Below are 27,038 nucleotides of genomic sequence, written 5' to 3'. Positions count from 1 at the left end.
AGCCTTGCTCCTGTTCGCTTTCTGGTCCGACCTGCCCTGCCCCAGCAATGCTTCTTCACCCTGATGCAACAAGTGGTTCAACTGTCTGTTTTTCCTTAAGTCACACACCTAGGCTTTAACACTTGATCTCACCTGTCCAGTCCTCACAGTAGGAGCTGCTTCGTACATGTATACTAACTTCTGTGCTACTCAGCAACCCCTTTGATCTTTTCATCCCTCTAAAACCTGTGTGACCAACTCCAATTCTCCTTGCAATATAACTGTTGTGATTTTGTTTTCCCAACTGGACTTTGAGACCATCACAGTTCAGCAGGACAAAAAGGACTCAACCCAGAACTTCCCAGATGTATCTGACAAGAAGCCCTTTCCAAAGAAATCTCTCCTGTTAACATCTCAAGAGAATGAGCATCCTGCGCTTTGCTGTTGTGGGCGACTCATCACTGTTCAGTTCTGATATAAACATACCAGAGCCCACACGCAGCTGGGCACCTACCTTTGTCTGCCAGGGTTGAGGGAGAGCTCATCCACAGCTGCGTCAAATTCTGTGCGGAAGTCATCGAGGCACCCGTTGTCCCCGAAGGCCCCCCACTCCATGTTGACACACATCCGCCCCTCTTCCCCTTCCACCAGCTCCACATTCCGCATCTCCTCCATGTAGCAGGCATTGCTGCCTGTGCCTGCCAACCAAGAGACGTCAGTCAGGGCCTCCCTCGGCACCGTCTCCCCCCATCCTAGGCTATGTGACCCCACAGGGGAAGGACAGCCCAAGTCCTCACCAACAATGAGGCCGACTTCACAGTGAGGGTCTTCATAGCCACAGGTCATCATAGTCCCAACTGTATCATTCACCACGGCAACCACGTCCAGGTCAAACTCCTGAGAACAACAGCAGGTCCCAACCCCCAAATTAGCCACAATATTGCCCCTCAGACACTTGCAAGGAAGATTTAGATGTGTATAAAGCTTATATAAAGAAAGCTGAGGGCTGAGGAATTGATGCTTTTGAATTGTGGTGTTGGAGAAGACTCTTCAGAGTCCCTTGGACCTCAGGGAGATCCAACCAGTCCATCCTAAAGGAGATCAGTCCTGGGTGTTCATTGGAGGGACTGGTGTTGAAGCTGAAACTCCAATACTTTGGCCACCTGATACAGAGAGCTGACTCATTTGAAAAGACCCTGATGCTGGGAACGATTGAGGGCAGGAGGAGAAGGGGATGACAGAGGATGAAATGGCTGGATGGCATCACCGACTCAATGGACATGAGTTTGGGTAAACTCTGGGAGTTGGTGAAGGACAGGGAGGCCTGGCGTGCTGTGGTTTATGGGGTCGCAAAGAGTCGGACATGACTGAGCAACTGAACTGAACTGAAAGCTTATATAGCAGGGCTTATATGCTCTGCTCGAATGTCACCTCCTCAGAGACCTTCCCTGGTTATACTATTTAAAAGAATGCACTTCCCCAGCCCCACTCACTCTGTCCTCACCCAAATTCATTTTCCTTCATAGCACAAAAGCACCTGACATTAGCTTACGGTTTGTTTACAGAACGAGAGCTTGCAGCCATTCCTGAATCCCCAGTTGCCAAGAGCAAGGCTTGACAGACCATGGACACTCACAAACTGCTGAAGGACTAGAATAACTATCCCTGTGACCAACACCACTGCACTTAGCAGTCCCCCCGCTTTTGCACCCACAGACCCTTCAAGCCTCACACTGCGCCTCTCCTACCTCCCGCCGGTGGATGGCCTCCTTCAGCAGCATCACCACGTCCTCACCCTCGCAGCCGGATGCCTTGAAGCCTTTCGTCCACTTCAGGAGGATGCTCTAAAAATCACACATGGGCAGGGAGGTGGATATCAGAGAAGGACTCTTGGCTCATTCTCTAGTTGTCAACCTCACAGGTTATCAGAGCCCTCTGAAAACCAATCACCTCACCCACAAGTTATTCTGAACCTGTTTCACCTACTAGCAGGGCCGACTATGCACCAGGTATTGGGCTAAGCACAACACATGTGTTACACCATTTAATCCTCACAGCAACTGTATGAAAAGTTTATCATTATCATGCCCATTTTACAGGTAACTCTGGCCCTGGAGTAAAGTGCCCAAGGCCTGCAGCTTGGAATAGAGGAGGCACTCACCCCCAGGCTCACCAACTCCAACGGAAGGGCTCATAAGCACCACACAACTGCCCCTGCCAAGGAACTGTTTCCTTCACCAGGAAAAACACTTTGCCCTGAACATCACACAGAGGGGTCGGTTTGTGTCTCTGAATTTTCAGACTCCACAACGAAGTGAATAAGTACCTCTGCTGAGTTACAGGGCCTTTCAGGAGCAGATATATGAGGGATATACATGAGGAATACGGGCGACTGTTTCATATACTGTTCCCCGGCTCCCTCTGTGCTGCTTCAGTCCATCAGAGAATGGGCATCCAGGACCCCCAGACCACTCTTGAGAGGCCTGAACCCACAAAAGGGCCATGTGCCCACTACCACCCACTGGCATGGTTTCTCCAAGACTTGCTTGGTTTCTCACGGCCCAGGAGTTTGACATCACAAGTCTCACTGTGTTCAGATCCCAGGAAACTCAGAAAAACCAAGTTCAATCTCAGTAGTGACCTAGTTTACACACCTATATCCAAACTACTCTGATTTTCTTATTTACAAATTAGCTTGACATCTCTGATGAAATTTTGTGTTTGGCACTTCCAAGCATTCGGAATGTTGAAATAACATTACTGTAAATGGTCCTTAAATAATCAGGCATGCAGAGGCCCCAACAGCTGGGGAGAGCTGCCCATGGCCTCCAGCTAAGCCAGGCGGCTTGAGACCTCTGGGCTTCAGAACCTGCTGATGTCCCCGTCAACAGGCTGATCTCAGCAGAGCAGAACCCAACTTACAGACAGAACAAAGACAGAACCCAGCTTCTGCTTCTCTTATTCTTAGCTTTCACAGTTCTAGACTGAATACCTGCTGCTCACAGAAACTTAGAACATACGGCATAAATGCAGTACAATGACCTGGAATTTTACAATTCAGGCATGAAAAGAAACAGCTGACATGTCTTGGGGGCCGCCAGATAAATATATAAGCATATATATATATGCATATAAGCATATATATATATATATATACATGCTATACTTGAAAAGTATGTTAAAAATATTTCAGTAGAAGAAGTATACTTGAAAATCTGTTAAAAATATTTCAATAGAAGTCTAGAAGCATATAAACTGGAATTTTGTTATCTTCCTATTAATCACATTTTATACATTTCGTATTATAGAGATTATACTTTTCTTAAAAATATTATTTTAGTCTTACCACCAGTGTTTTCCCAAATCATTGAGATTCCTTCCAAAACACTAGTCGTTAATATGAGGCAGTGAACTACTCATGACTTAACTATTTCCCAACTGCTGAATAACTTAGTTTGTTTCTAATGACTGTTATAATAAGCAATGTTTCATTAAATATCACATAGATATTTATATACATGTTTGATAAGTACTTTTGGTAAACTGATGCAAATGAGAAGGCTTTGAAAACCAATGCATTAATACCGAAAAAAACAATATGTTGAGACAAAGAAGCTGGAAAAACCGAAAGCAATCCTAGACTAGTTAACACTGGACAAATGTTAACAGATGTTGGGAAACACTGGGTTAGGCAGGGATTTACCAGGACTTCCTAACACCTGACCTGTGCCAGCATTGCACACGGTAAATTTAGCTCTCAGAGGGGAGGCCTAGGAGGCGTTTACAAAACTCATAAGTGACATAAGGTCTGCTGTGAGAGCACCAGATCTTTATTCCCTGCTTCACTCATCCAAGGCAAGCTGACAGGGAATAAAAAGCAAAGGTGACACTCGGGAAATATGACATCCAAACAGAAGATGGAGTGAAATGTCCTGAGCCCAAAACAGGGGCCTCAGGGACAGCTGAGCATAACTGACAGCATGGACTCATGTGTCAAGAAACTGGAATGAAATCATGGCCATATGACCTGCAAGATACTTGGCATCTCTGTAGACCTTGTTTTCCTTTCTGCAAAATGAGCACACAAACACCTACCTTATATGGTTGCTGTGAGGGTTAAATGACGAAACCTAGCAGAGTACCTTGCACAAAATACTTTTTAAAAATGTCAGTTGTTGATATTATTAGCATTGTCATCATTATCCCAAAGATTGTTACCTACTTGACTCTCACCAGCTCTGACTTGCTCATTCCCATCAACAAGTCCTCCCCCATGACTGATCACTAACGCCCTTCTTTTCTTCCTCTCGGGTCAGCTTTCTCCCTTGCTCTAAAACCCTGGCTGGTTCAAGTTAGTACAGCCCACAGGAGAGCCCTCTGGGAAAGCACTGTTACCTCGTCCAGGCTGTTCTGCTGGCAGGGGAAGGAGAAAGTGAAACCTAGAGGCAGGGACACACCCTTCATGCCCATGTACTCCAGGAAGTCCGCAATGCACTGGACGATGTGGTCAAAGAGCTGTAAGGAGAAGGTGGGCTCTGAGTGGGGTGGTGGGTGGGGGCGGGAGGGTGGGCAGGCCAGGGCAGGCTGCACCCAGCAGGGCCTGAACACCGGCTCTGGGTAGCCCACCTACTCCTCCCCAGGACCACGGGTGAAAGCAGAGAAAGCACTGTCCCCCCGGGTGAGAAGGGGGAGCCTCCTGGAGCCCCTCCCAGGGGTGCGCCCGTCTTACCTCGTCCCCTGTGCCGTGCATGACCTCCTGCGGGATAGAGTAGATCTTGTTGTGCATCTCCACTCCGCGTCGCTTCCCGTTCCGTACACGCACCAGCAGCACCCGGAAATTGGTACCCCCAAGGTCCAAGGCCAGGAAGTCTCCTTTCTCTGGAAAATAAGCCCAGGAAGATAATTTACTGGGCTAAAGAGAGTGACAGTCACTTTCCCCTAACGGGGAGCTCTCCCAGGAGGCCTGGACAACCTCGGGATAATAGACAGTGGTTTAGTCACTAAGTCGTGTCCGATTCTTGCAACCCCATGAACTGTAGCCCGCCAGGCTCCTCTGTCCATGAAATATCCCAGGCAAGAATACTGGAGTGGGTTGCCATTTCCTTCTCCATGATAGACAGTAAGCTCCACCTAATGATAAAGAAAATAAGGACCCCAGGATTAGAGATTTCCTGGCTCCTTTGTGGTTTTCAAATGAATTCGAGTTGAGGGATCCCAGGAATTACAATGAGCTCCAGAACACAGAAATGGTGATACGGTACACTCCAAAATATCCAAACATGCCACCTGTACAAAATCAAAGGCCACCTTACATAAGGTTCCAGAAAAAAATCAAAGGCCACCTTACATAAGGTTCCAGAATAGAGAAGACAGAAGGAACAATGGAGTCCAACTCTTTAAAGAAAACTGAAGGGAAATTTTTCTAAATGAGAAAACCCTCCTTTGGAGGACAGTCACAATGCACCACATGCCTCAGTCACAGTTTCCATGCAACCCTCAGGCAGCTGCAAGGAGGCACTGCATTCCCCTCTACAGAGGGGCGAGACCTGGCTGGACTAGGGTGCAACAATACAACGTGTCCCTGGTAGCACAAAGCAGCCATAAACAATATGCAAGCAAATGGGCATGGTTGTGTACTAATAAAACTTTATTTGTAAAAATAGGCAGTGGGCTAGATTTAGACCATGGATTTTAGTTTGCCAACCCCTGACCTTATAAGATCTAACCCTGGAACCCAAAATGCCTAGAACTGAATCCCAGCTCTACCATCTTCTAGCTATGTGAAGTTGGGCAGGTTCCTTAATTTCCCTGTGCCTAGGCTTTGTGTAAAACATAATAGCTTGTTGACAAACAAAATTAACTATCAGTGTCTGTTAAGAGTTGAAGATTAAATGAATTAATACATGTGGAATGCTTAGAGAAGCGCTGGACACACAGTAAGCATTCATTAAGTACTTACTACGACCACTGTTGAGTTTTAGCACAGGAGTACCTTGGTCGAGCTCACTGGACACCAGAATTTCCCAGTACTACAGCTGAAGAAGCACGTGCGACAATCTGACCTGAACACCTAATGCGAAGGCTGAGGGAGTCCTCTTGGAGTGACTGAGCCCTGTGGGCTGGGAGGCGGCCCTGCTGCGTACCTGTGCCATCAGGGGTGGCACACACGTAGGTGGGCAGCATCTTGACAGGGGCAATGGCGTGAGTCTCCTTGCTCAGACCTCGCTCCATCTCTATCTTCATCCTCCTCTTGACCTCCAGCAGCTGCTCACGGCTCAGCTTCAGAGACTCCAGGGTCTTCTGGCGGGCCCGGTGCTGGTCGGCCAGCCGATAGGCCACCGCCGTCACCATGGCGGCCCCCTTGCCGCTGCCATCCTCAGAGCGGAGGAAGCGGACGTCACAGTCGGGCACCAGGCGCCGCACGGTCTTGTGAAGACGCTTGGCAAAACTGCGATCACAGAGGTGGGGTAAGAGTGGGCTGCCCACAGGAAGGGCCAGTGGTACAAAGGGTTGGGGCAGTAGCTCACCACCTCAGCCCAAATGACACCCTAAACACTCTCTCCCTACTCTTTCCCAGGTTGGGGGTCACTGTGTATGAAAGCTCAAAATATTTAACCGCAACCACCCTGTGAAAAGGGAAGGACCCTTCTGGGAAGCCACCATCTCCTGCACAAACTCAAAGAAGACCCCCTCCTCACAGGCCCCAGCTCCTCGGCCCAACTTATCAGCCTCAGGTGATTCTGACACCAACTACTATTCATGTTTCATCATTTCAGCACATGCTGCCTAGGAAAGACCCAAAAACAGAAACGTCAAAATGATCTTCTAGACTTCGGCCTCTCTTTGACTGATTTCTGCCAAGAACCCCAGAGATATCTGAACAGCTGAGGATTTGTGTGGTGGCTGCTTGGAACCACGGTCTCCAAGGCTTTTCTACTCCAAGTGTGGCCCATGGGCTGGCAGCATCACGGGGTGCTACTAGAGACACAGGATCTCAGGCTGAACCCAGACCTTCTGAATCAGGATCTGCCGCTTAACAAGATCCTCTAGTAATCTGTGTGCACTTTAAAGTTTTTGAAGCACTGGACTAGGAGCCTAGGGCATGGAAGGGCTGAGACCCTTCACACTCCCCTTCAGTTAATGAAGGGCATTGACCTGGCGTTCTTATTAGGTGAAAATGATGAGCTAAGTGGGTACCATAGAAAAATATCTTTCAAGTCCCAACTGAGATTTGAATATTTAAGCACTTATGACCAAGGGATCAAAACATAGACGGCAGGGCAGGATTAATTCAATACCCAGGTGAGCCAGATAAAGCTGGAACTGAGAAAGTACAAGGAAAGAGCCCCTAGAAGCCCGGAGAGCTCCGAGGAAAGCCTCCACCCATGCCGAGGAAACACACTTCCCGCTCCCACTTGCCCAGCGGGGAGCTTTCATTCCACAAAGAACCTCGACGCCGTGGTCCATCGCCACCACCCCCACAGTGCAACGCAGAGTCCCTGCGGGGTCAGGCCTCTCAGAGGCCCCGCGTGCTGACTCACTGGGGGTGCTTCTTGTAGACGGAGCCGTCGACCCCGACAGTCGAGCGCAGCCGGTCCACGCCCTTATTCTCCTTGATACGCCGCAGCACGGCCGCCAGCGTGGCAGCGCACAGGCTGGCTGAGCGTGTGGACACGATCTGGCAGACCCGATGAGTGGCCACGCAGTCCTCATGTGTCGGGTCCAGGCCCAGCCGCACCAGGATCTCACGGGCCTTCCGGATGCCATCCTTCTCCCTGGGGGACAGAAACAGCATGTGAGCTACCATAGCCGGTGGGAGGGAAGATGTGTGCCCACAAAGAGAGCCCTCGGCCCCAGCAAGTGCCATGTCCCAGGGAAGGCAGACACCCGCCTCACTGCTCTGCCCACCCATGGAGGGGTGGGGTGAAGAAAGAGGCGAGGAAGGCACAAGCTGAGGTCTTCCTTCCCCCCCGCCGCCCCCCATACACACAGTCCTTCAGGTGCCCCCGTTTCCCCAGTGAGAACAACCAAGATTCCTTATGCACACACTACAGGAGGACAAGGCCCTGTTCCTGGGGCTTTACACGCCAAGTTGTGTGTATATGAGTTTGCTCATCTCAGGACAGTGGGAATGTTGTCCCTGCCACCAACTATCTCTGACCACAGGAACCCAGCTGTGGAGCCCACCCTATTTTCTCTCTATCAAGCAGTCAGTCGGTTGCACTTCACAATGGAGTTGGCACTGCTTAAACTTGCATCTAGAGATGTTGGTCAAGGGTTGATGCTTTGAGAATAGCCCTCTTCTTAGGGGAACTAAGTGTCCACAAATACCGAGCACTGTCATCTCCTCCAAGTTTAACAAGCAGGTACAGTTCATTCAAGTATCCCACTAAACACAAAGTCATTGGGACTGTCTCACCGCTCCTGTTAGCCCCAAAATCATCTCCTCTCCACCATCTGGTGCCTGAAACAAGGCCTCCTCAAGTGATAAGTGGAAGTCTCAGGAAGAGGAAACCAGGGCTTCCCTGGCGGCTCGGTGGCAAAGAATCCACCTGCCGATGCAGCAGACACGGCTTCGTTCCCTGGTCTGGGTGGATCCCACATGCCACAGACACTCTAAGCCCGTGTGCCACTACTACTGAACCTGTGCTCTAGAACCCAGGAACCACAGCTATTTCGCCCACGTGCTACTGAAGCCCAGGAGTCCACGCTCCACAGCAAGAGAAGCCACCACAATGAAAAGTCCATGCACAGAAATGAAAAGCAGCCCCCACTCACTGAAACTCGAGGAAAGTCTGCACAGCAATGAAGACACAGCACAGTCAAAAATAAGTAAATAAAAAAAGCTGCAGTTTAAAAGGAAAAAAAACAGGAAACCAAGTCCAACTTTTCAGATATCGTTGATTGAAAAACAAAAATCAGGCCATGCTCACTCCCACTCCCGCTGCTCTGTGAAAATGCAGGCCTCAACTCTAACTTTTGGAACTAATGGGCCGTCCAAGGACCTCTTTTTCTGTTATGAAACAGGAGTCAGGATAGAGCCCTTTCTGAAAATCGCCAGTAGGGAATGATTGTCTGAGAAGGTCTTACAGATGGCTGAGAAGTGAAAGACAAAGGAGAAAAGGAAGATACACCCAACTAAATGAGTTCCAGAGAACACCAAGGAGAGAGAAGAAAGCCTTCTTAAGTGACCAATGCAAAGAAACAGACAAAAACAATAGCCTGGGAAAGACTAGAAATCTCAAGAAAACTGGAGATATCAAGGGAACACTTCATGCAAAGATGGGCACAATAAAGGACAGAAGTGGCAAGGACCTAAAAGAAGCAGCAGAGATTTTAAAAAGACGGCAAGAATTCACTGAAGAATCGCACAAATGTCTTAATGATCCAGATAACCATGATGGTGTGGTCACTCACGAAGAGCCAGACATCCTAGAGATGAAGTCAAATAGGCCTTAGGAAGCATCGCTACAAAGTTAGTGGTGGTGATGGAATTCCAGCTGAGCTATTTCAAATCCTAAAAGATGATCCTGTTAAAGTGCTGGGCTCAATATGCCAGCAAACCTGGAAAACTCAGCAATGGCCACCGGACTGGAAAAGGTCAGTTTTCATTCCAGTCCCAAGAAGGGCAACTCCAAAGAATGCTCAAATTATCATACAATTGTGTTCATTTCACATGCTAGCAAGATAACACTCAAAATCCTTCAAACTAGGTTCAACAGTACGGGAGCCAAGAACTTCCAGATGTACAATCTGGATTTAAGAAAGGCAGAGGAATCAGAGATCAAATTGCCAACATCTGTTGAATCATAGAAAATGCAAGGAAACTCCAAAGAAATATGTACTTTTGCTTCACTGACTATACTAAAGCCTTTGTGTGGATCACAACAAACTGTGGAAAATTCTTAAAGAGATGGGAATATCAGACCACCTACCTGCCTCCTGAGAAACCTATATGCAGGTTAAGAAGCAACAGTTAGAACTGGACAGAGAACAACGGACTGGTTCAAAACTGGGAAAAGAGTACATCAAGACTATATATTGTCACCCTATTTATTTAGCTTCTATGCAGAGTACATACGTGAAATGCCAGGCTGGATGAATCACAAGCTGGAGTCAAGATTGCCAAGAGAAATATCAATAACCTCAGATATGCAGATGACCCCATCCTAATGGCAGAGAGCAAAGAGGAACTAAAGAACCTCTTGACGAAGGTGAAAGAGGAGAGTGGAAAAGCTGGCTTAAAACTCAATGTTCAAAAAACAAAGATCATAACATCAGGTCCCATCACTTCATGGCAAATAGATGGGCAAAGAAATGAAAACAGTGGCAGATTTTATTTTCTGGGGCTCCAAAATCACTGCAGATGCTGACTGCAGTCATGAAACTAAAAGACACTTGCTCCTTGGTAGAAAAGCTATGACAAACCTAGACAGCATATTAAAAGCACAGATACCACTTTGCAGACAAAGGTCCATATAATCAAACCTATGGTTTTTCCAATAGTCATGTACAGATGTGAGAATTGGATCATAAAGAAGGCCGAGTGCTGAAGAATTGATGCTTTCAAATTGTGGTGCTGAAGAAGACTCTTGAGAGTCCCTTGGATTGCAAGGAGATCAAACCAGTCAATCCTAAAGGAAATCAGTCCTGAATATTCATTGGAAGGACTGATGCTGAAGCTGAAGCTCCAATACTTTGGCCACCTGATATGAAGAGCCAATTCATTGGAAAAGCCCCTGATTCTGAGAAAGGCTGAGGGCAGGAGAGGAAGGGGGCATCAGAGGATGAGATGGTTGGATGGCATCACTGAATCAATGGACATGAGTTTGAGCAGGCTCCAGGAGATGGTGAAGGACAGGGAAGTCTGCATGCTGCAGTCCATGGAGTCGCAAAGGGTCAGACACCACTTAGCGACTAAACAACAAAAGGGTATGAAATACCAGGGCTCCAGGAAAAGAGAAGTAGATGAAAATGAATCATTAAAGGGTCAACAGGGAGCCTCTAGCATAAAGCTGAGGTCCCTGTGCCACACAGGAACATGAGTGTAAAAGTGAAAGTCCTTGTATGGGGGCCAGCTCTCCCCATGACTCCCCATGAGTCACTCTGGTAGTCAGCACATTCAAAACAGACACAAGTGGAAAATATCTGGCAAGTGACATCAAGCCACAGGCCTGCCATGTAAGGCCAAGCCTCTCGCTGGGTGAGACCCTCCTGCTGTCCACATCTGAAGGGTCAACAGCCTGTGCCTCTTCCTCACTCCCCAGCCATCTGTCCACCCTTCTGAGGTCCCAGCAAACAGAAAAGGACCCACAGCTTACCCTTCAATATCTGAAACATCTTTGGTCTCAAAATGGCCTGTGGCAAGAAGCTCAGGGCTGAGCTTCCCCCCAAAAAGCAGCTCCTCCTTGGCCATCTTCACTAGGATAAGCCTCACCAGTTCCCCCATGTACATTCCGCTGATCATCTTCTCAAATCTGCAGAGAGAGATACAAACAAAATACAAACAAAATAAGTCTCTGCTGCCAGCAAACTTGACACGTCCTTGCGGAAGCAGCACGTACACATGGTGCCTATGCAGAACAAAGCTAAGCAAACTTGTGTGGCACTGACCAGGAGTGAGACATGTAGAGAAGTGACCGCTGCTGCTGCTAAGTCACTTCAGTCGTGTCCGACTCTGTGCGACCCCACAGACGGCAGCCCACCAGGCTCCCCCGTCCCTGGGATTCTCCAGGCAGGAACACTGGAGTGGGTTGCCATTTCCTTCTCCAATCGAAGTGACAGGCGGGCACAAATGGGGTTGGAGGCACTGGGAGCTTAGGCTGTCTCTGCAGGCGGGTGGGCCTTAAACTATGGAGAAGGAGGGTCCTTTAGCAGCCAAACCAAACATCCAGGGAGTGTGGGACACTCTACCAAAGCTTGAATTTGAGGGGAAGCGGGTTATGTGGTAGGGTAGCAATTTTTAATTAACTTTTTCTCTAGCAAGGAAATGCTGTTTTTAAATGAATTCTTATGTAAAACCTCAGTATTTATTTCAAGCAGAAAAAAAAAAAAAAGTCACTCTAATTAAATTTGGGAGCACAGGGCTAGCAACTCGTCACTTCAAACTTCCTTCTCCCTGCAGGCAATTTGTGGCTTCCTGAGAAAACAGAACAACGTGGGATGGAAGAGGGATTGGACAAGAATAGAAGGACAGGTCGGGACAGATGAGAAGGAGCTCTAAGTGTCACCTGGTTTGGGGAATCTGGAAGTGAGACATGTTGGCCATTTCTGAGCAGGAAGGTGACAAGATAGCCGAGAGGCAAGTTGGGTAATTTATTTTTTCAACACTAGGTGACACTGTTGTCTCCATAAGGCAGTCTTTCTGGCTTAGATAAATGACAGGAGAAACCAAGCCCTTACAATTCTTTCTAGCCAAAAAAAGGCCCTTTCATGGTATCTGAGAAAGGATCTAGGTCCTAGAGAGAAGAGGCACACAGGGCCTTCAGAGAAGGCCCAGAGCAGGGTGTGGAAGAAATTCCGAAGTCACCTGCTGCAAACTACAAGAAAGGAAGCCGGGCCCTCAGGAAGTGACTTGCCCAAGACCCACAAACAGGTATGGCAGAACTAGAGCTAAGTGGAGAGCTGGTAAAACTGCTTGAACAGGAGGTATGTTTAAAATGTTTAAGCACCAGCACAGGCACGCTGCCTGAGAGGCAGCCCAGCTTCAGCAGTAAGGAACTCACGTGTCTACTCTGTACCGTCTCCAAAATAGCTGGTTCTGTGAGAGGTAATGGAGGGGGCCAGTGGGGCTCGGAAGTGTGAGTGGTAAAAGTTTTTATCTCAGGTTTTAGAGTTTCAGTCAGTGTTTGGAACACATTTATTTAGAAATACAACCAGTGAGAAAAAAGTTCATATTCAAGCCCAGCAATAACTTCTGGGACAGCTGATGCATTGGTACTATGTCTTCCCAGCCTTTTTTGCTTGTTTGTTTTTTGAGCAGTTTTTTCTGTCCATCAATTTCTCACCAGCCATGGCAGACACAGCCAGTATTCTATGAATGGACTCACTTTTGAATATGTGAGAGAAGCTTGTGACTTAAATAAGCTGTGCTTTGAGGAAGCAAGGACACCCCCGCTGGAAAGCAAAAGCCTCTCTTATAAAGCTGGTTTATAGGCTGGATTTTCCCCTCCAAGCAGGGATAAGGACTAGATCTCCTACAACAGTCACAGCACCAGTCAGACCATAGAGGGCCTAGGAATTCCCTGGTGGTACAGTTGTTGGGACTCTGAGCTTTCAGGGCTGAGGGCCCTGGTTTAGACCCTGGCCAGGGAACTAAGATCCCGCAAGGCTCAAAAAAAGGCCAGAGAGGACTTGATTGCTCAAAACGTTTTGTAATTGCCTTTAGAGCTTGTGGCAATCCCTGTTTCAAGATCTTTAATAAGGACATTAGGCAAACGCTTGTGAGACTGAAATAACGTTTTGTAAGAATCAAAAGTAACTAAAAACCAAGTCTGACCAGGTTGGAGAATATAGCACCCAGGGACCAAAAAAAAAAAGTTAGAGCCCCTCCTCCAGTCCACTCAAGGACCCTGGTTGGACCACAGGTCCAGAGAAGGCGGCCAAAGGGGCTCCTTAACCAACTTTTCTACAGGCCTTGAGTCTGCCTACAGCTATAGCAAGAGGCCCTGGGACTCCTGCCACTCAGCCTAGCTCATAATAGGCAGCAATTAGGAGCCAACTCTCAGCCTCATGCCCTGGGCAGGGACAGAGGTAGGAGCTATGAAATGAGCTTTCAGATACCTTATCTTTGTTATCTCAAAATGGCTTTTCTTATGTGGTGCAAAAATTGTTTCTATGGACAACGTACAGACTGAAGGCAGAGAGAAAGAGCAGGGCAGCACACTTAGAATACGATCTTCTAAAATGACCACTCTTGAGAGTCAGATTATTAGCCATAATCTGGTTTGTCCACTTGCTCTATCTTTTGTAGACAGCTCTCAACAACTGATAGTCACAATATAGGTAATAAGCACATTTCCATAAGCAGTGGGTGCCTTGGCAACTTTAGGGGCTATATATAAAGCTGCAAAGTAAAAATAAGAACCACCCCCTAGCCCTGGCCAGCCCCCACCTCAGCTGCTGAGCCCAACCCTTGAGCCCACTGCACACAGAGGGCCGCTCACAGTTGCTTCCCGGGGTTCAGAGAGCCCATGTCGATCTCCTGATCAAACTCCGTACGGATGTCATCAAGCGCGCCGTCATCCCCAAAGGCCCCCCACTCCATATTGATACACATCCGGCCCTCATCGCCCTCCACTGTGTCGATGTGGCGCATCTCTTCCATGTAGCAAGCGTTGCTGCCCGTGCCTGGACAAAACAAGAGAATGCTCAGCACCCACTCACACTGTCCTCCCCCAGCCCCCGGCCCCCATCTCCCTCGTAAAACTGTCCTCAGACTGCTCAGTGTGACTGGGATTCCTCCCTGCAGACTCCTGGGGCATCTCGACACGGTTCCACCCACTACCACCCACAACTCCTCAAGTCCTGGCTCAGCCCTCAAAAGTGACCACACCATTATCTTCTGACAGGAAGTACAAAAGAAGATCCAGGCCAAGGATTCCTCCTCTCTTGGCAGCCCACTGCCACAATCCATCGGCCAGCACTGCATTCACACACCCACAATGCTCACACCCAGAGTTCACGTACCCACAATGAGACCAATCTCACAGTTCTGGTCATCATAGCCACAGGTCATCATGGTCCCAACGGTGTCATTCACCACAGCCACAATATCGATATCAAAGTCCTGCAGGGATACAAGGGGGGCCCTAACTTTCACTGTCACAGAAAGACTACAGACGTGACGATGAAGAGTAATAAGACACACAGCTCAAGTGCAGGGCTACAGCCGGAAGTTGGGTCCAGATCCAGTCTCACGGCAGCATCTCACTTCCCACCCCACTGGTCTTCATCATAGAGGACTTCCCTGACAGCAGGCCTGCAGTTTAGTTCACAGCCATTACTACGCTAAGAAGAGCCCGTCTCTTGGACTCTATGGGAGAAGGTGAGGGTGGGATGATCTGAGAGAACAGCATCGAAACATGTATATTATCAAGTGTGAAACAGATCCCAGTCCAGGCTGGATGCATGAGACAAGTGCTCAGGGCTGGTGCACTGGGAAGACCCAGAGGGATGGGATGGAGAGGGAGGTGGGAGGGGGCTTCAGGATGGGGAACACATGTAAATCCATGGCTGATTCATGTCAGTGTATGGCAAAAACCACTACAATATTGTAAAGTAGTTAGCCTCCAACTAATAAAAATAAAGGAAAAAAAAAAAAAGAAGAGCCTGTCTTGTTGTCATTGTCTTCTTCTCATTCTCTTTCTTTCCCTCCCTCCCAGTAGGTCTTGCCTTTCTGTGACTAGACCTTTATCATGTCCTTTCTCTGCCCCATTCCACCCTGATACCAAGATAAACCCCAAACGTCTCATTTGAAAATGAGGGTTTTTCTTTTACCAAGGCTAAGATCACTTGTCCATCATGCTAATCTAAAGAGCCCAAAGGCATCTGATCATATATAAGATCACTGGTGTGCTAATTGTCTCTCAATATACAGGTGTGTCATTATGCAGCACACCTTAAACTTATAATATATATATAATATATAATAATGTAATCTATCTATCTATCTATCTATATATATATATATACACACATACTATACATTGAGCTAACTCTCAATAAAGTTGGGGAAAAAACAAAGATTTTTTGGGGTAACATAACAGAGAAGAAGAAAAGAAAACCTCTCCTTAAGACTCACAAAAAATCCTCATGCCGATTTGAGGACAGACAAGGCAAGCCTTCAGAGTGGACTCAAAAGAATGTAAAGGGCCTCCAGACCCCAAGCCCCTGCATCTCCCTCGGCTGCCCCCACTCACCCCTCTCCTCTGGATGGCCTTCCGGATCAGAGTAACCACATCTTTCCCTTCCACACCGCTGGACTTGAACCCCTTGGTCCACGAGACCAGGAAACTCTGGAAAAGGACAAACGAATATTGATTTCCCACAAAACTCAGTCCATACTCCTCATCATTAGAAGACCTCTGCCATGGGGCTAAACTAAAGTCATGACTGAATTTATACAGGTCTTCCTTATTAGCCTATGAAGGAGAAACTATGTTAGAGACCAAGTAAGGAGGTTAAACGAATGATTTACTGTCCCCAGGAAGCAGGCTATAGAACTGCCAAAATAGGATTCTTGTATCCTAATATTGTAAACTTTCAAGGATGTTTATTATGACACTTTAGAACAAAGGAGTCCCTGAATTTCTCACTCCTGTTTCCCTAAGAGGGATAAGGCTGATGTGCAATGTATGTCGGCCTGCATTTAGTCATCTGAGGGGACAGTGATTAAGACTCTCCACTTCTCCAAAACCTCTTTACCATCCCTCTCACATACACCTACACACACTCTCTTAGAAGGACAGATCTCCCAATACTCAAACATTGTCCATGTAATCCATCAGAGCAAGCTCCATCACCATAGTAGCAAGTAGCTCAGAGTTCTTTCCAGTCCTCCCATTCCAAAGAATGAAGCAACAAAAATGTCTGAAGGATTCATCTTACCTCATCCAGTTTTGTTTGGACGCAGGGGAATGAGAAGGTAAAACCCAAAGGGAGCTTCTTATCTTTGATTTGTAGCTTATCCATGAAGTTGGCCAGGCATTCAGCAATGTGATCAAACAGCTAAGGGCACAACAGAGGAAGATGAGCAGTGAGGCAGAAAGGATAGAGGTTAAGAGCACGGATTTGGGGCTCAGAAAGGGACCTAGCATGGCTGAGTACATGCAAGATGTGTATCCCTTCTGAAGTTTTAATTTGTTCATCTATAAAACAGGGGTGATAACTGGACCTGCTCACAAGTTACCAAAAGGATTAAATGAGTCAACACATATAAGGACTTAACACTAGTTAGTGATTATTAAATTTTGTCTTCCACTTAGACCATTTATCCAAACCACAATGCAGTTATCAAAATAACCACATTAGGCAGGGGAAAATTGCAGCCAGAGCTAGTCGGAAAGTCATCACAAGCCCTAGGAACAGAATACCCTTTAGTGGCTCTGTCAGAACCTCCCTTGACACGGATGCACAGCTGATTATCTTACCAGAAAGGGCAACCCATCTGACTGCCAACAAGTATTTTAGCATCCCAGTCTCTTGTGACTGCGGGAGGGGACGGGACATTCTCTGTTGGCATTCTATAAATGAACTTAACAAAAGTAACTCTTAGATCTATCCTCCATTCTAGAAAACCAGCCTTCTGGGGGCAATTCCAAGAAGTTATCTTTGTTTTCTAACTTCAACATGAGAAACTAAGTGAGTCACAAAGAGCACTGATAAAGAAATAGGGTCTGTGGATGGGCAGCCTCATAACCATAACTATTGTAGGCAGGATCTGAAGCCCCTAAGAAAAATTGTAAGTCCAAGAAATCATCCACTTTCAATTGGTCCCAAAGCCCATAGCCCCTTGGCTTCCTTCTTCACCAGTCAATATCCTCAAAGAGAAATTGGTGACCCCTTCGACACAGAGGCTGAGGCTAGGAACATTCTGGTGCAAAAAGTAAGCAAAGGTCCAAAAGACTGAGCAGATTCAAAGAGCCAGGTTGACCAGATGGCAAAATCTAAAAGCCAAGAGGAATAAAGGAAGACAATGTTCTTTTTCTTTTCCAGGCAGAAACAAGGAAGATTCCACTAGTCCTGGGACTCCCAAAGTATAGTCCGCAGCAGGAGCAGGAACAGCATCACGTCCAAACTGAAACCTCCCGAATCAGAAGGTGGTGGTGGTAGAGCCTTCGAAGTAATCCTGAAGCAGCGGTTTGAGAACCACTGCACTAAACCACCAAAGTATGTGCATTTACAAACGGACTGAGAGGCTTGGGGTGACAGGGTAGGTTAAGAGGTGCACTGGCCCCCCAGATGTCTGGGGTATGCTCAGTCAGTGGGAAGAATCTAGGAAAACAAGGCCAGCCCCTTCTAGAAGGGGGCTGGCTCTAACTGAACTTCCCAGTGGATCCTGTCTCTGTCTGATCATGTGTAAAATTAACCTCAGGTAACGCCGAAACACTCAATTTCCAAGCCAAAACTTTCTCAAGAGTATATGCTGGGTAATGACAGAGCTCTCTCACTAAGAGGATCCCCAGTGCCTAAGTGCCTCTCCCTTGAGCAGAGATCAAGGATTTTAATGTGGAAATAGGGTTTCTGGATAGATATTCAGCAAGTTCTGTTCTGTTGGCAAGCTGATGAGTGACACAATTTACAATAGGGTTAAACAAATTCCCAGCACCTTCTTCCTGGTACTCTAATCAAAATTATCTTTAGTACAATAGTTTTACCCAAAAAAAGGAAGTTACAGAAGCTGTGCAAAGAGATAAGGCCAATCATCAGAGATAGGGGCAGGGTTTGAAGAAAGAGAAATGGTTTCCCCTCTCCCAGCCCTGATCATTGCTCTTTCCAATTGTACTACCAACATGGGTAGGCAGGAAAAAAAGAGAGGCAGTGAAGAGGCATTAGATAATGTGTTACCCAATACAGTAGCCACCAGCCATCTGTAGCTATTTCAATTAATTAGAATTTTTAAAAATTAAAAAGTCACTTCCTCAGTCACACTAGTCATATGCAAGTGCTCAATACTGCAAGTAGCTAGTGGTTGCCTCGCAGTACAGGGCAGATACTGAACCGTTCCACCACTCTGAAAAGTTCTGCTGGACAGTGTTGGGCTAGAAGAACCTGCAGCTCTTTAAAAGAGGGGAGGAGGAGACCATCTGCTTCCTTTAAAGGAAGACTATCTCCTTTTCTGTTAGCTGATGATCTAAGGATAAGATACTGGGAGAAAGAGCTAACACTTTCCTGCCATAAAAAGGCTCAAAGGGCATTATTTTATGAAGGGAGAAAGGCTTCCTTTCCCTTATTGGTCTGAGACTCTGCTCACTCCCCTTCTCACAGGAAACACTAAAAAAATCTAAACTGGCTGCTATTAAAATTTGTAATTCACTGCTCCCAAGTGGAAGTTCATGGGCCATGAGACAGACTTTGTCCAGGACTCATACTACCCGGGTTCACAGATCTTTAAAAGCCTTTTCAAGTTTTGAGTATGGTGATTTGGTCATGGTTTTAACTAAATTTTATTTTTAAATCCATTTGTTTTCCTATAATTAAAGGTTGATAGATAATATTTTAAAAAGAAAGAAAAAGGAAAATATAGGGGGAAAACCACCAATAATTCTACCACTAAAATAGCCACTACGAATTTCCTTCCAATCTTTTTACCAAGTGTTTTCTGCAATTTTTACAATGATAGCATTCCTTCCCTTCCTTGGGATGAAATGAGCACCTGTATTTTCTAGTTTTCTTTGTTTCATTTTTTTTTTTTCTTTTTTTTCTTTTTAAAAATATGGAACGCTTCACGAATTTGCGTGTCATCCTTGCGCAGGGGCCATGCTAATCTTCTCTGTATCGTTCCAACCTTAGTATATGTGCTGCCGAAGCGAGCACTCTTTGTTTCATTTTTATACAGCATTTTTAAAATCTATTGGAAGCATTTATATTGCAGTCGAGTCATAATTTCTTTCAGATGGGTTTCATAGATTTGTTGGACTAACACGTTTAGTTTCTGTATATTGGAGCCACATGACAACCTCAGTGGAGCTCAAATCCTACTGTCCCAGAGACTCCCTTGCCCAACTCCAGCATTAAAACAAGGAAAGCAGGTTTACCCTCAGGGCCATCCCCAAGGACACACAAAGGGTCTAAAACTGTCTCCCCTACATGTCCTACTCATGGTCTGAAATTTCTTTCCCAGGAGGTGGTCAGGTGTGGTGGGAAGAATAATGCATTAGAAGTGAGAAGTTTCCACCTCTTCCAAGCTCCAAGGTTCAAGAGATGACCATGCGAGATGAGCCCCTTCCTTAGATATCGCCTCCCTCCATTCACACTTCTATTGAGTACATATGAGGTATAATAAACACAGCAGGAATAGCCAGCACTCAAGAGTGATCCCTATAACTGTGCTAGTATCCAGGAATGTCTTTGGTGATTCCGCTCCATGAACTGAGAGCAGCTAGAGTAGGAGGAGAAAGAACATCCCAAGAAAGCTTCTTTTACCTGCAGAGCAGGTGAAAGGGAATACCGTTGTCCTTGGATACCGAAAAACAGAGAACAATGGCTGAACCTGTGGCCATCACCCACCAACCAACCAGATACTTCCGGTGTGGTGGCAATGAGTGCCCTCTGTAGGAAGGCTCTCCTGGGGGAACTGTTGAGAGGGAGAGAGCCCCCAAGAGTTAGCACTAGCCCCTTTGGGGAGTGCTTTCTACTCTGGAAGCAGGGGCAGGCAGTAGGGACCCTAGACCACCATACTGCCTAATTCCAGGAAGCACCATTCCCACAGACCACATCATGGGGCCTAAAGAGCAGATGGAGCCTCCTAGGATCAGACAAACACAGGCTCTGGTCATTTGGATCTGGCTTTGTGCCTTGCCTCTGGCCCCTCCCTCCCCTGTAATCTAAGGCCAAGTCACTCAATCTTTCAAAGCCCAGTTCCACATCTAAAAGTGGACAGAATAGAAGCACCCAGCCTTAGGGCTAGTGTGAAGATAAAAAGAAGAAATCCATACAAAGCGCCTTTACTCTGCCTGACACCTGTCAGTTCTTCCTCCGGCACAACATGTATTACTTTCTGTGGGCCGATGTGTGTGTCTTGGTGGTCCAGTTGGATCTGAATAACAGAAAGCGTAGACCAGGACTTTGATTCCCAGCAAGGATCCATGACCCAGTACACAGCAGATGTTCAACACATGTTCAGACACTATTGGGATGGCAAGTCCATCCTTGCTTGTTCTCTTCTAGCTGTTACTGAGACAACTCTTACTTGGATTTCACATTTCTTCTCCAACCACTCTTTCTATTGTATATGCTGAGTACAACGCGTGACTTGGGGTCACAGAGATGTGGGGATGACTTAGCAGGATTTGGGGCCAGTGTGGAAGTACAGAGCCCACTGCAGTGCCAAGTGGAACAGACACCCCAAAGCTGGATTTTTTCAACAGGGTCCCATCCCTGTGTGTAAAACCTCTTCTGTTTTAGAATGTCAAAAAGAGGGAGAGCAAATAACCAAAAAGGTTAAGAAGCAGGTTCCATTTTCATGCTTTGCTAGGCTAACAATGGTGAGTCAGAACAATCACCGTGACAGGTGGCAGTGTGAAGCCACAATTATGTATTCTCCTGACTTGCTGTTCAATGATACCACTAACCATAGGTATCCAGGTATACTGGCCCAGCCTCCTGATATCAGACTCCTCAATCACCAGTGCATGCAAGCAGAGCTCAGATGAGACCAAAAATCAAAATCCCTCCCACTAAAGCACATCCAGACCCTGGGGTCTCGTGCATATGTTCTCTGGCCTCATGTACCTCTCCCGACGGAGGCCCCCACCTAGCCTCCAGGCATTGAGAGGCATCATCCGGCAAAGAGGGGAATCGAGGTCTCCTCCCTCCAAGACCACAGAGAAGAAGCATTATCCGCTCCTATAGGGCCCAGAGCCCCGTGGCCACCCCAAGAGAAGGCTCATACCTGGGTGCCACTGCCTCGCATGATGTCCTCGGGGATGGCATAGATCTGGTTCTCCATCTCAACCCTCTGGAGTCCATTGTCTGTTACTCTCACCCAAAGCACACGGAAGTTGGTCCCTCCCAGGTCCAGAGCCAGGAACTCTCCATGTTCTGCAGAGAGAAGGGCCACTATTAGTTCAGGAAAGACAAGGCGTAACTGTTTCACAGAGACCAAAACTTAAAACCCAAGAATCCTGCCATCAACACTGGTCATTCTCTGGGCGATGAGATGTGGGTGAAAAAAGTACGTCTTACTTTTTTCTATGCACTTTTATGTACTGCCTTATTATTTTTCTTAATGCTAAGCACTTGTATATTACTTTTAGGATACACATGAAGAATCAGCTTCATATCCAATGATGGGGTGCCCACCCCCTCACAAAAGCACTACTTCCCAAGGGCTTTCATCAAAGTCCCCATTGAGCTCACAGGGCCCATCAAGAGACCAGGCCTCAGTTTTGTTCTTCATGCCCCCAGGACACCCAACACACTGCTACAAGCTTGTGGCCCCCCTGGGCCTTTTGCCAAGTTGGGACCTCTGAACAAAACGCAGTCTTTAGTGTTTGTACACAGTGACGGCAAAATCCCTCAGCAGGAATGAGAGTCACATGAGGGAGTAAAATGGGATCCAGCTAACTATAAATTAAGAGGCCTCATAAATAAGTCTAGCAGGTGCCCCCTGCCAAAAAAAACAAAAAAACAAAAAACCCAGGCTTACTCAAGTGTGAGAGAATGTTGATCTAAGAGTATATGAGACAAGAGTCCTGCCTTCAGACAAGCCACAGGGCGGGGGCGAGAGGGGAGAGAGGGAGACTCCACAGACACAAGTGGGTCGAGGGCTCCAGGTGTCACGGGAAGGCATAGTCCAGTCCCTCCAGGAAATAAGCAGAGAACAGGAAACATCCAGATTCCAGATGACAATAGGGGCTGCGGGGACACACACCATTGTACGGTACAGAATGGAAGTGCTGAAGAGGCGTGGAGGCCAGGCCGGGGCTGGGGCTCAGGGGGCAGGCCAGGACTGGGAACAAGGTGGACTCGTCCCCTGAGCAGTCTCCTCAACCAGGCCTGCTCCACAGCCTTCCAGGGCCCTGCCACACGATCACTTCTGGGGTGGGGGGTGGGGATGCACTTATTGGCATGTTTGTCAATACTCAGCCCCTCTCCTGATGGGAGACTTGCCACTGAAGTAAGGGAGAATGGACCAGAGGGTTTGGGAAGCACTCTGACTAAGAGAAACAAGGGTTTATTCTGACCCACATGCTCTCAGCAGCAAGGACTGTTTGGTCCTGAGAAAAGCCAGCATCTGCCCAGCACCTTGAGGGCACTTACCAACACAGCCCCTACCATCCAGAGGGGCAGCCTGAAGTGGACATCATCCCCCTGAGATTACATGGGGCCTTACCTCCACACAACCCTGGTCCTGCTGGTAACAGAGAGACTGGCTCTGGCGCCCACATTACCCACACCAGAACTCCAGCCACTCTGGGGCCATGGCAGATTCCTGAGCCTCTGAGCTTCAGCTGTCTCATCTCCAGAGCAGGAGCTTCCTACCTGATGTGGCTAAGGTGAGGGGAAAACCAGGTAACACGCCTCAAGTACCCAGCACAATACCAAGAACTCAGAACACACTCACAGAGGACTAGAACCTTCCATCCAGGCTCTTGGCAAACACAGCCTGATACTCACACTTGCATCTCCCAGGCCCAGCATCAGGGCTGCCTCTCAGACTGAAAAAAAGTAAAAGCAACATTCTGAGGGGAGACTGAAGACATTTGTCTAAGAAAAGCCACCAGAATCTTTGCCAGTGACTTCAGCACTCCTCCTCAGGGGGTACTAATTTTCTGTCCCTTCCATGGCATCTAGCAGTCCCCCAGCCCTTTGGCCACCATTGCCAGATAGCTAGGGCAACCTCAACACCATCTAGAGAGACTGCTCCCCTTGTGGCCATGGGGGACTTTTCCAGGCATACCAGTTCTGAGCCTCCCCTGGTAGTGGGACGTCAGCCAGTTTGTAGGGAAAACTATGTGAGGCTCTCATGGGGGATGAAAAGGAAAATCAAAGATGAATCGCCTGCCTCAGCATTCTGCAGCCCAGGATACATGAATCTGCTGAATCGGCGACCGCGGGGGATTGAGGCGGCCGAGGCTGCCCCTGGTTGGTCACGATTCAAGGCTAGCCCAGCCGGATTCACTGGAGGGGACAGCTCCATCAAGAATGGTGGTTTTGCAGTATTTGCTGATGGACTGAAGGGAGATCACAAATAATAAAGTACCGCTGACAATTCCGTTCCCAAGAAGGAATGTCATTCTTTTCAGACTCCGCCAGATCAGACATTCCTCCTCATCTCTCCTGCCTGATGCCCCTCCACAAACATACGTAATCACAACTAACACAGCCGAAGACTTTAGTCCTTCCAGAGTCCAATATCTCTGAGACAGGCCCAGCATCTGGACGCCTGGAGCTAAATTCTAAGGTGACCCCTTGAGACAGTGAATGGACCCCTTCCCTAGTGCCCACCTCCCCACCACGCGTGAGCTGCTCACACAGAGCAGCAGCAGGCTTTGTTTTGAATTCCAGCTCAGCTGCTTCAGTACCTGTATGGACTCTCTGAGCATGTCACCTCGCCTGCAGAACAGGGCTCACAATGCTGACTTTCCCAGGGCTCATGAGCTTACACAAAATACAGAACACATTAAAACTGAATATACAGGTCCCAGTTAATCATCAATAAGCAGTTACTGCCGTCACTGTCATTGCTTCTTTGATTACGCAGCTCCTCTCCTAGTTCTCAGCCCCTCTAATTCTTGCCTACTCCTATCCTACTCCTGGCCCAAGTCCTACCAACACTGTTTACCTTCCAGACATCCTAGAAGTGCAGAGCAGAGGGTATGTGATGTGGTATGAAACGGGATGGTATCTGTGGGTCAGGGACAGTCAGACTGGATGGGTAAGAGCAAGGCTCTGGGGCAGGAGAACCTACAGGAGAAACCTATAGCTGGTTTCTTAAGTACACAGCCACAGGGCGTAGGACCCAGTGAGGCCCAGCAAGATTATTCTGCTGAATGATTATATTTGGTGTATGAGGCAATGGATTAAGAAAACATCTCATATTTCATCTGCACATTGACGGTTCATTTGTTAAACAAAGAATTTAAGAAGATCCTAAGACCAGAGGTAAGGTTTATTTTATTGTTAAGCAAGTTGGTATGTCTAGAAAACAATTTTAACATCTGATTTTTAAAATATTCAAACAACAAAAATAAAATAAAATGTTCAAACAGTACAAAAGTGGGAAAAAATGAAAAGCAGACATCTCTTTTCTTCTCCACATCCCCAAAGCAACCATTATTAATGTCACTTGAGTGTCCTTGTGTGTGCTCAGTCGTTTCACTCATGTCTGACTCTTTGAGACCCTATGGGCTGGAGCCCACCAGGCTCCTCTGTCCATGGGATTTTCCAGGCAAGAAAACTGGAGTAGGCTGCCAAGCCCTCCTCCAGGGGATCTTCCCAAGGATTGAACCCACGTCTCTTATGACTCCTGCATTGCAGGTGGATTCTTTACCCACTGAGTCACCCGGGAAGCCCTGAGTGTCCTTAGATACATTTATACTATAAAAACAGGGAAGACTAGGGACTTCCCTGGTGGTCCAGTGGCTAAGACTTCATGCTCCCAGTGCAGGGGGCCCAGGTTCCATCCTTGGTCAGGGAACTAGATCCCATATGTTGCAGCTAAAGATCCCGCGTGCCATAACTGAAAGATCCCATGTGCCACAGGTAAGAATTGGCACAGCCAAATAAATACATCAATACTAAAAATAACAAACAACAACAATAACAAAAAACCAAACAGGGTTTCCCTGCTGGCTCAGTGGTAAAGAATCTGACCACCAATGCAGCAGACACAGGTTTGATCCCTGGTCCAGGAAGATCCCACATGCCACGGAGCAACTAAGTCCCTGCGCCACAACTACGGAGCCTGTGCTCTCGAGCCTGTGCTCTCAATCCTGGGAGCCACGACTACGGAGCCCACATGTTGCAACTACTGAAGCCTGCACGCCCTACCTAGGGCCCGGGCTCCACAACAAGAGAAGCCACCGCGATGAGAAGCCCCCACCCCAACTAGAGAGGAGCCCCCGCTCACCACAACTAGAGAAAAGCTCTCGCAGCAACAAAGACCCAGCACAGTCAACAATAAAGAAATGAATAAAATTACTTAAAAAACAGACAAGACTGTTGGCTGACACATTCTATGAAAAGGATTCGAATGGCTGGTTCTAAGGATTTATGTTTTTAACCACCAAGTGTGTTAGTCACTCAGCCGTGTCTGACTCTTTGTGACCTGTCCGTGGGATTTCCCAGGCAAGAATAATAGCATGGGTAGCCATTTCCTTCTCCAGAGGATCTTCCCAACCCAGGGATAGAACCTGGGTCTCCTGTATTGCAGGCAGATTCTTTACCATCTGAGCCACCAGGAAAACCAAAGATATTATCAAATTATCTTCCTAAAAATTCTTTCCAGATAATCCAACAAATGGGTTTCACTGTCACCAGTGTCCTATGTCACATACAATTAATCTTTGCCAACCTCTTGGTCAGAGAGGCACCTCATTTTTTAAACTTCTTTACTTTGTGTAGATTAGACATTTTGAATTACTGACTGGCAGTGTAAATTCTTTTTTCCATGAATTTCCTACTCACATGTCTTGCCTTTTAAACATATGTATTCTGTATTTTATTAATAACAGTAAAAGAGCTCTTTGTTTATTAAAAAGAATAGTTTTATTGGTTGTATATCTGCAATTTTTTTTCCAGTTGTATGTCTGCATTCACTCTCCTTTATAAGTCTCTCTCTCCAGTTACTTCTAAGTGGTGTCACCACCACTACAAAAAAATCAAAGAAGCGAGGTTTCACTATAGGTTTATTTGAAAGATCAAATTCATCTTATACTTTCTCATGTGACTTTTTCGAAAAACTGGAGCCCAGAACCTTCCCTTCATCTCTGGTGTCTGGGACACAGCTCAGACTTCCCTACTTGCATCTGAATTATTGTGGTAATAAAACAATGAAAAGACAGAGGCAGGTGTGGAGGAGATTCAGTTAATTTAAGGCCCAACATGTATATATTTTTAATAGAAATTATCATGTTAAGTGATGTTTATAAACATAATCTCATTAATCATCAATGACCCCCATTTCCAGATAAGAAAACCAAGGCTCAAGTCAAGAAAAACTAAAACCAAGATTTAAATTCAGGTCTAGTTTTCCAGCAAAGTTTTCTATTGTAGTGAGCAAGGAGGCTGCTCATGAGAAAATTATAAATCCTCAAATAAGGAATTATTCATTATGGGGCTCCCCTGACGGTCCAATAGTTAGGACTCTAGTTTTCGCTGCTGAGGGCCTGGGT

The 27,038-nt window shown here is 47.0% G+C and overlaps 1 protein-coding gene and 1 non-coding gene across 2 annotated transcripts in view; both read right to left on the bottom strand.

Moving 5' to 3' along the window:
* Positions 1-27,038, bottom strand: part of HK2 (hexokinase 2) — a 67,159-nt gene that overhangs the window by 6,454 nt on the left and 33,667 nt on the right. The window contains exons 3-15 of the mRNA XM_061155828.1: positions 21,593-21,741; positions 16,588-16,707; positions 15,900-15,995; positions 14,668-14,767; positions 14,145-14,328; positions 11,301-11,456; positions 7,521-7,754; positions 6,123-6,427; positions 4,709-4,857; positions 4,375-4,494; positions 1,728-1,823; positions 777-876; positions 494-677 (exon numbers count right to left, since the gene is read on the bottom strand). Of these exons, the coding sequence (XP_061011811.1) occupies positions 494-677; positions 777-876; positions 1,728-1,823; positions 4,375-4,494; positions 4,709-4,857; positions 6,123-6,427; positions 7,521-7,754; positions 11,301-11,456; positions 14,145-14,328; positions 14,668-14,767; positions 15,900-15,995; positions 16,588-16,707; positions 21,593-21,741 (1,993 nt within the window). The remainder of the gene's footprint in view (positions 1-493; positions 678-776; positions 877-1,727; positions 1,824-4,374; positions 4,495-4,708; positions 4,858-6,122; positions 6,428-7,520; positions 7,755-11,300; positions 11,457-14,144; positions 14,329-14,667; positions 14,768-15,899; positions 15,996-16,587; positions 16,708-21,592; positions 21,742-27,038) is intronic.
* Positions 19,409-19,515, bottom strand: LOC133065654 (U6 spliceosomal RNA). Its single transcript, XR_009694926.1, has one exon. It is a non-coding gene; the product is annotated as a U6 spliceosomal RNA (small nuclear RNA).

This window comes from Dama dama, chromosome 11 (genome assembly GCF_033118175.1).
Source record: "Dama dama isolate Ldn47 chromosome 11, ASM3311817v1, whole genome shotgun sequence".
NCBI classification, from domain to species: domain Eukaryota; kingdom Metazoa; phylum Chordata; class Mammalia; order Artiodactyla; family Cervidae; genus Dama; species Dama dama.
The sequence above is the reverse complement of the archived record's forward strand: the minus strand, read 5'-3'. Positions and strand labels throughout refer to the sequence as shown.